At 34.3% G+C, this 13,427-nt stretch overlaps 1 protein-coding gene across 1 annotated transcript; it reads right to left on the minus strand.

Moving 5' to 3' along the window:
- Nucleotides 1–1,892: 1,892 nt before the first annotated feature.
- On the minus strand, nt 1,893–13,145 carry LOC139851813 (hyoscyamine 6-dioxygenase-like). Its single transcript, XM_071840991.1, has 4 exons — nt 12,954–13,145; nt 12,606–12,856; nt 2,969–3,281; nt 1,893–2,153 (listed from the first exon to the last, which is right to left on the minus strand). The coding sequence occupies exons 1-4, from the start codon at nt 13,143–13,145 to the stop codon at nt 1,893–1,895; spliced, it is 1,017 nt and encodes a 338-aa protein (XP_071697092.1).
- Between the last annotated feature and the right edge of the window lie 282 nt (nt 13,146–13,427).

Consider the following 13,427-nt stretch of genomic DNA (forward strand, 5'->3'; position numbering starts at 1 on the left):
TGGGCTGAGAATACATGCGCTGTTTTATAACTGTTTTACGAAATGGACACAAGTACTAAAAACATATTCTACGTTGAGTTGTACCACTTTACATATTTTTCCCTAATAGCTTGGTAACTAATATTTGCATGTTGTAAGAGCATGTAAGCGCGAATCCTATTGATAGATCTATCGGGTTTGACAACCCCAACCGGGCTAGTCGCTCTAGTATCGTAAACGGTTGCATAGTACTTCGGTTTTACTACACTTGGTACAGTGTAGGGAGATTTCATAATAAAGGGAATATGCCACATTAATTGTTAAGTATAGTTACCGAAGTGCTCAACAACTTATAGAATACTTTTATACACTTGCGAGTGTATGGATATTTATGAAAACTAAAATCTTGTGGTCTATTACTATTACGGAAATGATTGATTATGATAAACTAATGAACTCACCAACCTTTTGGTTGACACTTTAAAGCATGTTTATTCTCAGGTATTAAAGAAATCTTCCGCTGTGCATTAGCTCATTTTAAGGATATTACTTGGAGTCATTCATGACATACTTTGAAAGACGTTGCATTCGAGTCGTTGAGTTCATCAAGATTAATATTAAGTCAATTATAGTTGGATGTAATATGAAATGGTATGCATGCCGTCAATTTTTGATGTAAAGAAAGTTTGTATTTTAAAAACGAATGCAATGTTTGTAAAATGTATCATATAGAGGTCAAATACCTCGTGATGTAATCAACTATTGTGAATCGTTTATATGTATATGAACGGGTCCTTTCAGATGGCGAATTTATCATGTCCGATGTTTTCCCGGAATGATGGCGAATTTATCATGTCCGATGTTTTCCCGCAATGATGACGAATTTATCATGTCCGATGTTTTTCCGGAATGATGGCGAATTTATCATGTCCGATGTTTTTCCGGAATGATGGCGAATTTATCATGTCCGATGTTTTTCCGGAATGATGGCGAATTTATCATGTCCGAAGTTTTTCCGGAATGATGGCAAATTTATCATGTCCGAAGTTGTCTCGAAATGATGAGGATATTCTATATGCAATTTGTTAAGGTCGATTACCAGGTGTTCAATCCATATGAATGAATTTTATGCGTAATGGTTATGGGAAATGGGAATATTAAATCTGGTGGTCTATTAAAATGATGAATTTTATTGTTTACGATAAATCTATGAACTCACCAACCTTTTGGTTGACACTTTAAAGCATGTTTATTCTCAGGTATTAAAGAAATCTTCCGGTGTACATTAGCTCATCTTAAGGATATTAATTGGAGTCATTCATGGCATATTTTGAAAGACGTTGCATTCGAGTCGTTGAGTTCATCAAGATTATTATTAAGTCAATTATAGTTGGATAGTAGATATTATGAAATGGCATGCATGTCTATCAATTGTCGATGTAAAGAAAGTTTATCTTTTAAAAACGAATGCAATGTTTGTAAAATGTATCATATAGAGGTCAAATACCTCGCAATGTAATCATATGTTATTGTATTTGTCCTTATAGATTAGGACGGGTCTTTACAAATTCAAGTTACACAAGGTAAGTACTGGAATAAAGAGTAAACAATCATTCTCCAAACATTCACCCTATTTGCACTCATTCACCCTATTTGCACTAAATGTATAACCAGATACCACCTATCTCAAACTGTAACCGAAATATGATTGATAACAACGCAACATAACGAATTTATATGGAAGTCATATATTAAAAGAATTAATTAGATATAGGAAATATAATATAAGGTACACATACAAGTAAAAACTGGCTGAAGACAAGGGTATGAGGTCCTCTATCTTTTTATTTTAGCTTGTCTTACATGTTCATCTTACGTATGTTAAACAAGTGCTTACGAGCAAGGTCTCCTATCTAGACCCGGTAAGCATCCAGTGGAGTTCCATTTCGAGGACCTGGTTTGAGATAGAAGGCCAAGTAACTGGCTATGAACTCGTTGAACTTAAAAGATTTGAACTTTTTGGGACAACTTGAACTAACAAGCTCTTTTGCAGGTTCTACAACAACCGGAAGATTGGTATTCAGACTCATAAACGTACCGATCGATGTTCGGGCAGCAGTTGAATTTAAGACCCCACGATGTTCCACACTTTTCAGCTTTCCATTACTTACTACCTACCAGGAAAAAAATCATTGTTAAGAATCCCGAGTTACTATGATATTTAGCTGACATTTGTTAAACCAATATGCCCCTAAATTTAATTGACATTTAACTTTTCATGTTTAATTAATACTACTACGTCCCCAAATATGGCTCTAGTTATTGAGCCGACAGCAAGCGTCGATTTATTGGCGACTTGAATGACTCTTAGAGCCTGAGGTAAACTTCAGGCAGGATTTGAAACCCATGAAAATTTAATTTTACCATTTTCATGGCGTCTCAATTTTATTTTTAATTTAATTTTGTTATTTAAAATTTTTTTTCCTACTTATTGGCCGGAGGTCCACTCGGAAGCAATCTCTCTATCCGTCTAATAGAGAAAGGGATGACTTTCTCTACTTATGAGAGTGTTTTTCACTTTGGGTGGAGAAATCACTTGTCTTTATTCTCGGATAGGGAAAGGATTGTCTACATCTCACTTCCCCCATACACCACTTATGTAGTATTGGGTTTTGTTGTTCTACTACATCCCCAAAATTAACTTATTGTTCTCACGCAAAACATACAATTTGAGAACTACGCATTACAATTTACTTTTTGATAAACAATAATTTGACCATATTACTTACGTTATTTTTGATACTTTGTTACAATTTGTTTTTCTTTTTTGAAACGCACTTTGATACATTAACTGTCTAACAAATAAATAGAGTTAGTTATATACATATACTTTCGGGTGTATATAAGAAAACTAGCAAGGACATCCGAAATTGAAAATATGCACTATTTAATTGACACGTAGGGGAAAATGAGTTAATATATGTGATACCTCAATATGATATCCAAGGACAACTATGAAAGCATTTGGAATGGGGTTAATACCCATCCATATCCCATCCTTTTGTATCTGTAGCCCATATTGATTTTGTTGAATGAAGGTTACGAGATTAACGTCACCATGACAACCTATACCCATGGCTAAACTTGGGTCAGGGCATGGTGGGTAATGGTTAACCACCATCGTCTGGTCCTGACTAATTTCGTTAAAGTACCCTTTGTTTAGTCCAAGTCCTTCGGCAATCAAATCCAAAATATTGGATCCCATTTTTCGTACTTGAGTCGCATATTTTCCAACCTCGTCCCTGGAAGAAAAAAAATATTCTACTATGTAGTAAATGACATACAAAAATATGATTGTAACTATTAACATATGTAGTTATTAGAATACATATGTAGCTTATATACTATCTGAAGCCGCTAAATGTATCATTTGAGTTGACAATTCGACATCTCCAACCGTGCTAATTTTTTATTTTCATGTTTATTATTATTATTAAAAAGTTTGCATCATTGTTTTTATCAATAATTTTCAAACTTTTATTTAATATATTTTTTTACTTTTCATTTTATAATTTTTACTCCATCGATCTCAATTTAATAATTTAGTATTCGTTTTTAGGATTAACCAACTTAATAGTTCTTCTTATACGAATCAACCGGTAAATTTTTAAAAAAAAGTAGAATGTGATAATTAACTTTTTTTTTAACTGTGTAATGTTTGTCTATTGACTATAAAATTAATATAGAGGGTGTATCAATTCAATATGTTTATCGTTACTATAAACTATAGAAAAAATATTTTTAATATATATATATATATATATATATATATATATATATATATATATATATATATATATAATGGAACCGTGTACCGTGGCAAACGATTTTTCACCGCAATGCGTATGTCATCTCTGCTACTAGAACACTATTTAAGTTATGGAGCGAAATCATATTCCGCAACAACGCTCGAGCATTCTACATTTGCTACATTACATATGTAATAATCATATATTATATACTACTATTATTTAAAGAAACACAAGGGTAAAAGCAAAGAGATAAGCATAAGTAGGGATGAGCATTGGTACCCGAATTTATGATACTGTATTAATGTTGTAGCGATATCTTGGCGAAATGGTACCGTACCGGTACAATCAGCACGGTAATCGGTTCTTATATATTAAAAATATTTGAATGTGATACTTTTAGTACGGTACCGATATTTTTCTTTTTTAATATCCGGTACGACATTACAAACATATATGGATAAATTATTAATAGATATAGTACAATCTAACAAACTTTTTTTTATTTTTTTTTAATTTTCTTAATTTTATTTATTTTATTTTTAATTTTTATTATTTATTATTTATTTTATTATTATTTTTAATTTTATTTATAACTTTTATTTTAAAACTAATTTTTTTCATTGAACCCTATGCGCTCCTAACTTTCGCGGGCGAAATGACGCTTCAATCCAGCGAAGTGCTTCTGTCGATCTTCTTTAAGGTTAGTTATTATTTATCATTCTTGACATGACGATTGGACTGTTTCAATGGGTGGAAAGAATAAGAAGAAAGTACCGGTTACCAAACCTAGGGTTTTAAGGAATCGATTGGTGAGCGTGGTTTCAACTGAAGTTTCAAAGTAGGATGAATTAGATGGTAGTAGTTCTTCTGAAGAGGGAGTGATTAAAGACACCATGCAAAAGAATGAGACAACCAGTAATATGGATGTTCCTATGAATCCTTCTGACTTTCTGATTAATGACGAGAAGCTTGAGAAGGAGTGTGACCATGATAGTGTGCATACAACGTCCGAATCTTCTGAAGAGGAGGACAACGTGAAGTAGGATGTTATGCATATGGAAAGTAACAAACAAAGTACATCAGTATCATATGCTAATGTTGTTGCACGATTAGCTCCTAAGATGGTCACGTTTCACACTGTGGTACAAGATCAACCTTATGATGTGGATTCAGATGTGATGCTACCAATACAGGTTGTGGTCGAGGCAGCGCAGAGGTATAAAAATACTTTATATGGATATTTCCTGGGTAAACGAGTTGTATTTCCCTTTTTGCAAAATTACGTTATGAATGGATGAAGAAAATATGATATTTAAAAGATCATGATGAACGCAAAATGTTTTTATCTTTTTCAAGTTTTCTATAGAGGAGCGTATGTTAAATGTGATGCAAAACAGCCCATGGATGATTCGTATTATTCCATTCATATTGAATAAATGGTCCCCATATGTGTCACTAGCGAAGAAAGATTTATCGAAAGTTCCAGTTTGGGTCAAAATTTATGATGTTCCTCTAGCCGGATTTAATGAATTGGGTTTAAGTGTAATCGCAACTAAAATTGGAAAACCATTGATGCTTGACTCTTACACTAGTACTATGTGCAACGAATCATGGGGACGTCCTAATTTCGCTCGTGCTATGATTGAAGTATCCACGGACACTGAGGTGAAGGAAAAAATTAAGGTGGGTTCGCCTAATTTGGATGGTAAATCTTACACTGTTGATATTGTGAGTGTGGATTATGAATGGAGGCTGCCACATTGTTTGGGTTGTAAGATATATGGACATACTAATGCACAATGCCCAAAAGCGATTCCTATTGTTACTGAAAAATCAAAGGAGATAGATGGTGAAGGATTTATTTTGGTTAATAACAATAAAAAAACAAGGTGGTATCTCTAAGGAGAATTGGCAGCAAAAAACAAAATGGATTTGTCATGGGAAAAAACAAGTAGAAGTTTGTTTATAGGCCGAAGCAAAAGGCGGGGGTGGATGTGATGTGAATCCTACTAATGGAGGTTTGAATGGGAATAAGTTTAATTCGAATGTGGATCTAGTTTTGAATAAGCAAACTAAGAACATCGCAAGCAGTAACAGGATGAATACCAATTGATATGATATTCTTAAAGACATGGAAGAAAATAATGTGACTAAGGGTGATGGTTCATTCAGGCTAGTTGATGAGGAGAGTGATGTTGAACTAAAATGAGGATGAAACATCTAATTATTTGAGTTCAAAAAATCCTACTAAGGGGACAAGCGTTCCCGTTATGCAGGGTTTTCAATGATTAGTCTCACCTCTTGAAATATTAGGGTATGAACCTCTACTCTAAGCAAAAAGAGGTTCGTGAGGTGGTGGTGAGTAATAAGCTAAGTATTTGTGGAATTCTTAAATCTCATGTTTACTTTTCTCGCTTATACAATGTATGTAGTTTTGTGTTCCCATCTTGGAACTGGTCATCTAATAATAGTGTATGTTTATCGAGTACCCGGATTATTATTGGTGGGATCCGGATGTGGTGCAGTTGATGATTATTTTCATGATGGAGCAGGTTGCTCATTGCTTGGTTAATTCTGTCAACAATGATTGGAGGTTTATGTCTCATTCGTCTATGCGGATATTTATTATATCCGTAGAAGAGGTCTTTGGAATGATTTCGTAAAGCATAAGAGATGGATTGGTGATCACCCGTGGATTGTCATGGGAGACTTTAACGTCTCTTTAGACATATATGAGTCTTCAGTGGGCGCGTCTTGTTGTACATTGGCAATGAGAGAATTCCAAGAATGTGTCAATAAAATTAATATGCCGGATGTGAACCATTCCGGATTTCATTTCACATTGAATCAAAGACCGAAGTCCACAACATGAATATTGAACAAGATTGACAGGGTGACGGATAACGATCATTTTATTAGTATGTTTGCTAATTCATATGTTATTTTCCAACATTACAGGATCCCAGATCATTGTCCAACAGTGCTAAAAATTCCTACTTTGGTCACTAATAAACCCAAGCCATTTAAGCTGATCAATTATGTTATGAAGATGCCCGAGTTTCATGTTTTGGTCTGGGAAATTTGGCAAAAGGAGGTTTTGGTCACAATATGTACCGGTTGGTAAAGAGAATGAAAATGTTAAAAACTCCGCTACGTTAGTTAATGTGGCGTAATGGAGATATTCACGAGAAGGTAGAGCAATGTAGAACTGATATTGACAATGCTCAAGCTGATTTAGATCGGGATCCCCATTCTATAGTGTTGTGTGAGTTAGCTGCTATGGCTCTTAAAAGATTCAGTGAAGTCTCTTTGGAGGAAGAAAGTTTTCTAAGACAAAAGTCGAAGGTTGGGTGGTTGCGGGAGGGTGATAGCAACTCCAACTATTTCCATAAAGGTGGTTAAAGGTAAGTTAAATAGAAGTTGTATAGATGCTATATGTGATGTGGCTGGGAATCTTGTGGAAGAATCGGCTGTATCGAAAGTTCTCATTAAACACTTTAAGCAATTCTTCGGTTCAGCAACTGTGTGTGAAGAGGTGCTGGCTCCAGCCTCTTTATTTATGAGGCAAGTTAGTGAACAACAATACTTCTATATTATTTGCCAGGTTACAGATGTTGAAATCAAAGATGCCATTTTTAGTATTGGGACTAATAAATCTACGGGCTCGGATGGTTTTACGGGTTTTTTTAAAGAAGCATCAGATGTTATCAGTTCCGATGTAATTAAGGCGGTCAAAGATTTTTTACATGAATGGTCAGTTGTTAAAAGAGGCCAACAATACGATTATTACTCTATTGCCTAAAGTACAGTCTCCAAGTTTGGTTACGAATTTTAAGCCCATTTCGTGTTGTAATATTATTTAAAAATGTATTAGCAAGATAATCATGTCCAGGATCAAAGCGAGCTTAGCTGAGGTGGTGATTATTAATCAATTAGCCTTCATTCCCGTTCGTCGAATTGCGGATACTATTATGGTTACGCAAGAGATTATGAAGATTTACCATTTGAACAGTGGAACTCCTAGATGCGCTTTTAAAGTTGATATACAAAAAGCATACGATAAGGTGGATTGGAATATTTTTGAAGCGTCTCTCGTTTGTTTTGGGTACCCGATAAAGATGGTGAATTGGATAATGACGTGTGTTATTTCAACTTCTTATTCGGTTTGTGTGAATGGTCAACTTTATGGCTTCTTCAAGGGTAAATGGGGCCTTCGTCAAGGAGATCCGATGTAACCATACCTTTTTACTCTTTTTATGGAAGTTCTAACTCTTATGCTTCAAAGGAATGTGAGCCATTCGAATTCCTTCAAGTATCATCCTGGGTGTGATAAGCTTTCTATTATTAACTTGGTTTTTGCAGATGACCTGTTTCTTTTTTACTATGAGTAACATTGATTCGGTAGAGGTGATTCGGGATTTTATTGAGGAGTTTACTCGATGTTCAGGCTTGGCTCCTAGTTTGACTAAAAGCACCATTTTTTTGCTAAGGTTAATCCGCTAGTTAAAGCTCAAATATTATCGTTGCTGCCTTTTGTTGAAGGGACACTTTCCATTTGGTACCTTGGAGTTCCTTTAGTGTCATCCAGGCTTGTGTATCGTGACTGTAAATCGCTTGTGGATAGGGTGCGAGCGAAGATTAATGAATGGAAAAATAAGTTTCTCTCCTTTGCCGGGAGAGTTCAACTTATTTCTTCGGTCCTTATCTCCATGCAGGTTTATTGGTATTAAGCTTTTATTCTCCCAGCGGCTATTGTTAAGGATATAGAAAAACTTTTTCGGGGTTTTTCTGTGGTGTCAAGGGGATTATAAAATTAGAAAAGGAAAAGTTAGATGGGATGATATTTGTCTTCCCAAAGCTGAGGGCAGTTTAGTTATTAAAAGATTAAAATATTGGAATATTGCGTTGATGGCGTCTCAATTATGGAAACTCTTCAATAATAGGCAATCTTTGTGGGTTCGTTAGATTCATGAGTACAAATTAGCGGACTACAATTTTTGGGAAGTTGATGTCAAACCAAACTCTTCTTGGACCTGGCGCAAGTTATTACAAATCAGACATGTGATACGTGAGTATTTTTGTCTACGATATAGGTGATGGTAAACTTGTATCGGCATGGTCTGACGTTTGGTGTAATCTTGATCCTCTAGCCAATATCATTCCCATGAATTTTATTATACTGCTAGTTTCAGCAGGTTAGCTAAGGTGTTTGATGTTGTTAATGTCGAGGGTGCTGTGTGGCCGGTCCAATGGTACTAAAGCTATCCTTGCCTTCAGAATATTATACATCCTTGTTTGACTAATACTATCGATAAACTTGGGTGGAAGGATGCCAATAATGTGGTTCATGGCTATTCTGTTCGTTTAGTTTGGGATTTCATTCTGCCTAGAGCTGCAGAGGTGTCTTGGTATAATGTCATTTGGTTTTCGTAATGTGTTCCTCGTCACACATTTGTGTTATGGTTGTTGGTTGGGGAGAGACTCAAGACTGATGATAAACTCAAGTTTTGGGAGCTGAGGGGCAATCCTGTTCTTCTATGTGTTATGTGTAAGGAATGTATGAACACTAATGATCATCTCGTCTTTGAATGCAAATTTTCCAAACATGTGTGTGATAGAATTTGAGATCGTATTTCGTTTTATATTTGAAGCAGGAATAGGCGTGGTATTTTGAACTCGATGTCGCAAGTTGCAGGAAGGAACTTGGCTCGTATAGTTGTAGCTAAGTTGTGTCTGGCTGCAACGATATATTACATTTGTCAAGAGAGAAATCTTTAAATTTTTAAAGGGGTGCATCGGTCGCCGGATCAAGTGTTTGAAGCCATTGTGTCGAATGTGAGATTGAAGCTTATGACAGTGCGGTTTAAACCTTCGAGCCATGAAAAGCGTTTGAAGGAAGTCTGGAAGCTAGAATAGTTTCGTGAGTTTGTTTTGGTCGTGCTAGTTGTGTGTGTATTTGTTGATGTAGCTAGCGGGTTGTTTTGTGTTGGGCTTCCAGGTTTTCTGGTAGCAGCTGGATTGTATTGTTTTCATCCTTTTATTATTTTTAAGAATATTTGTCGGGTAACCCTTTTACCCAAAAAAAATTATAGATGGATAAATTATTTATGTTTTAATGTGAATTTGATTCTAACTTTGTTAAAGTACGTACAATTTACAACTGACAACTTACGATTACATACGTTTATTTTATTTATAGGGTAAATTCCATAAAAAGGTAACATATTATACCAGTTTTCCTATTTTCGGTAATATATTTCATTTTTTCTATAAAAAAAAGGAGTGTATTTTCGAAAGTTAATCAAAAAGAGGGGTGTCGTTAACTTTTGTTAACTTTCTCAGTTAAGTGTCAACTTTGCATAGCATGTCAAGTCCTTTATCGACCAACGTTTTCAAATCACGATTTCGAAGCACGTTTTTGACGCGCGATTCCGACACGCGTTTTCGAGGCGTGTTTTTCGATGCGCGTTTTTGAGGCGTGTTTTTCGATGTGTGTTTTTCCCATATAAAGTAGTTTCAAAAGACATGATCGAAAACGGCAACATTTCGATACGTGTCAATATCGTGCCTCGAGAACGCGCGTCGAAATTGCGAGTTGAAAACGTGCCACGATCGACGCGCATCGAAAACGCTCCTTGAAAAACGCGAGTTGAAAACGCGCGTCGAATACGTGCGTCGAAATCGAAGGTCGAAAATGCATGTAGGAATCGCGCGTCGATAACGTGCGTCAAAATCGCAAGTTAAAAACGTTGGTCGATAAAGGACTTGACATGTTATGCAAACTTGACACTTAACTGAGAAAGTTAACAAAAGTTAACGACACCCCTCTATATGATTTACTTTTGAAAAATGACTTCTTTTTTATAGCGAAATGAAATATATTACCGAAAATAAGAAAACTGATGTAATATGTTACTACCTTTTTATGAAATTTGCACTTATTTATATGTAAATTCTACATGTGATAGTTTGATAAAGTACTCATTATTTACACCTTGTTAACAATTTTGAAATATGAGTGAAATATTAATCGAGCTTTTTAAAGCATTAATAAATTTTGTTTTTGAAAAGTCAACTTATATTTATCATATCATCATCATTACTCTAATTCTTGTAAGTCAACACCTCCTATGATTGGGACACCTCCTATGATTGGGTAATCCCCCACTAACTACTCCTATGATTGGCTAATCCCCACTAACTATCGTAGAAACCGATTGAGAAATGGTGCTACAATCCAACCCGACATTTTCACCCTTAGACTAATTCTAAAGCGGCGTGAAATGTATTTCATCAAATGACGTGAATCAATTTGACGGAGTGGAAGGGCCAATAAAGTTGCGCCAGTTTTTAACGCTTTCAAGGTCAGTTAGAAAATTGACGAAAGGAGTTTAGAGCGTGAGAATTATTTTGACCAATCATAATTCAAGATATTTTTAATATATTTAATTAATTAATTTGTAATCACCTAATTTTCAAACATATTTTACCACATTACCATACAATTATTTGACACACAAAACACATTACCATACAATTATTTGACACACAAAATTTGACATATTGGCTTAACTAAGGTCAAATATAGTTACAGTCAAAAACTTACTTTTTCATCAAAAAGTGTATAATTCGACTCTAACATCACAGTCACGGTTAGGAATAGTCTTACAAGTACGCAATTCGTGACCAAATACAAATTACATTTAAAATATTTTAATTTTAAATAATAATAATAATAAAATATAAATACGTAAAAAAAAAGAAAATACACAAGGATGTATAACCTAAATCGTTCACTAACAGACAAAATGAATAAATATTTTGCATTTATTAATTTACATGTTGAAAATGGGCCTAAATCGTTGACTAACAAACAAAATGAATAAATTTGTTTAACGAATTTTTGCATTTGTCTATTTATATGTTGAAAGTGGAAATAAATTCTCAATAATTATATTTGCCTTCATAAAAATTATGAAGTTTTAATTTTTAATTATTTTTCATAAGTCAACTTATATAAAGTGAAAACCGACAAAACTTTAATTTGATAATGAAAGCGCCATAATAATATATACAAAAACAAACCAACATAACCAAAACAAAGAAATAAATCGAAAAATTAAACAAGACACAAATCAAAAAATGAAACACAGCTTAACCAACAATACATACAACGAACACGTTAGGAGACACATAACTAACAACAAGAGCAACGATAACTCAACAAAACTTTAACATCCAACACCAAAATCACTTGCGCGATGGTCTAATCTCGTCAATAATTTCAAGTAAACGAGCAAAACCATTATCCACGGCGACACACTGGACCTATATTACTCGTTACTACTATATATACTATATAGTATTTACAGCTACAATAGAAGTGCATGTGGTAATATACTAAAATCTACACCCATGCATCTACAGGATATATACATGAAGTTGTAAACCAAAAAAAAGGGAAATACGGTGAACTTACATAGGAACACGTAGACGATAACTTTTTATGCTTTTCGAAAGATACACTGAATTTAAACATGCATGAATTAATTATTTTAGTATTTTATTATTTGTTATGTAATTCGGTACCAAATAGCTAACCTATTTTACCTTATGGCGCATACTGTAAAAATAGGTTAGCATACGGTATGGGTACTGGAACCAAAGAGGATGTTGTTTGTATTTGTATTCAGTTTTTTAGTATTTCTTAAACTAGTCGAAATTAGGCCGAGAAAATCATAGACTATGTTGTAAAATATCTAACTAATTAAAATTTGGCGTAATTAAATACATCAAGATTCTGTCGCACATTACCTGTATCTAGCTGGTTTGTCTGGCCATGATGGTGTGTGTTCATCTAAAGGATGACACGCATGTCTCAAAGTGTCTTTCCAGTAATGAACATCCTCCTTCGTGTAATTCATACCACTTGTGTAAAGTGTAAACCCCTCATCGTGTTTTTCGGAATAAAGACCTGATTTTTCCTCAACGGACATGTTAAAAAACTCATCGTACAAATCACTTATGTCAGCCATCATCTTGTCCGAAACTCCGTGCTTAATCACCTGTAGATACATTAATAATCTTAATCTTCATGTCTTAAAAACATTAGTTTAATAAATGGATTTATGAGTTTTTGAATATGAGGTAAAAATTAATTACCTGAAATAAACCAAATTCACTACAAGCTTTTAGAATTTGTGGTACGATCTTAGACCGATCGTCTTGAAGGTTGATTACTGGAATTTCATTGCAAACTTTTATGAAATCACCAGGTCTATTTTCAGGTGGCATTACGTAATCTTTAGGAACAGATTGAACTCCTTTAGACCAACTAGACACCAGTTGAGCCATGGTCAATCTAAATCAACTTCTATTGAAACAAGGATTGAGGAGGGATTTCAGATATGTAAAATATATAGCATTGAATATTTCAATACTATATTGTGTCAATAAGATACCATGTGCATATCTGATTAACTTGTATTGCAAGTTGTACTATATAAGGAATACATGAACTAACATTTATGGTAACATTTCGATCTATGAAGTTTCTTTAATGTGTATAATAGTTGCAGCAGGTGCACATGGTATAACAACAGTTGAAACTTGTTATTATTATATATACTATATGTT

The sequence above is a fragment of the Rutidosis leptorrhynchoides genome, chromosome 6 (genome assembly GCF_046630445.1).
Source record: "Rutidosis leptorrhynchoides isolate AG116_Rl617_1_P2 chromosome 6, CSIRO_AGI_Rlap_v1, whole genome shotgun sequence".
In the NCBI taxonomy this organism is placed as follows: Eukaryota; Viridiplantae; Streptophyta; class Magnoliopsida; order Asterales; family Asteraceae; genus Rutidosis; species Rutidosis leptorrhynchoides.

Coding starts and splice junctions, on each gene's coding strand:
- LOC139851813 (XM_071840991.1), bottom strand. CDS start 13,145: ATGGCTCAACTGGTGTCTAGTTGGTCTAAAGGAGTTCAATCTGTTCCT. Junction 3,282..12,605: donor GACAAACCAGCTAGATACAG/GTAATGTGCGAC, acceptor TTTTTCTTCCAG/GGACGAGGTTGGAAAATATG. Junction 2,154..2,968: donor TCCTTGGATATCATATTGAG/GTATCACATATA, acceptor TTTTCCTGGTAG/GTAGTAAGTAATGGAAAGCT.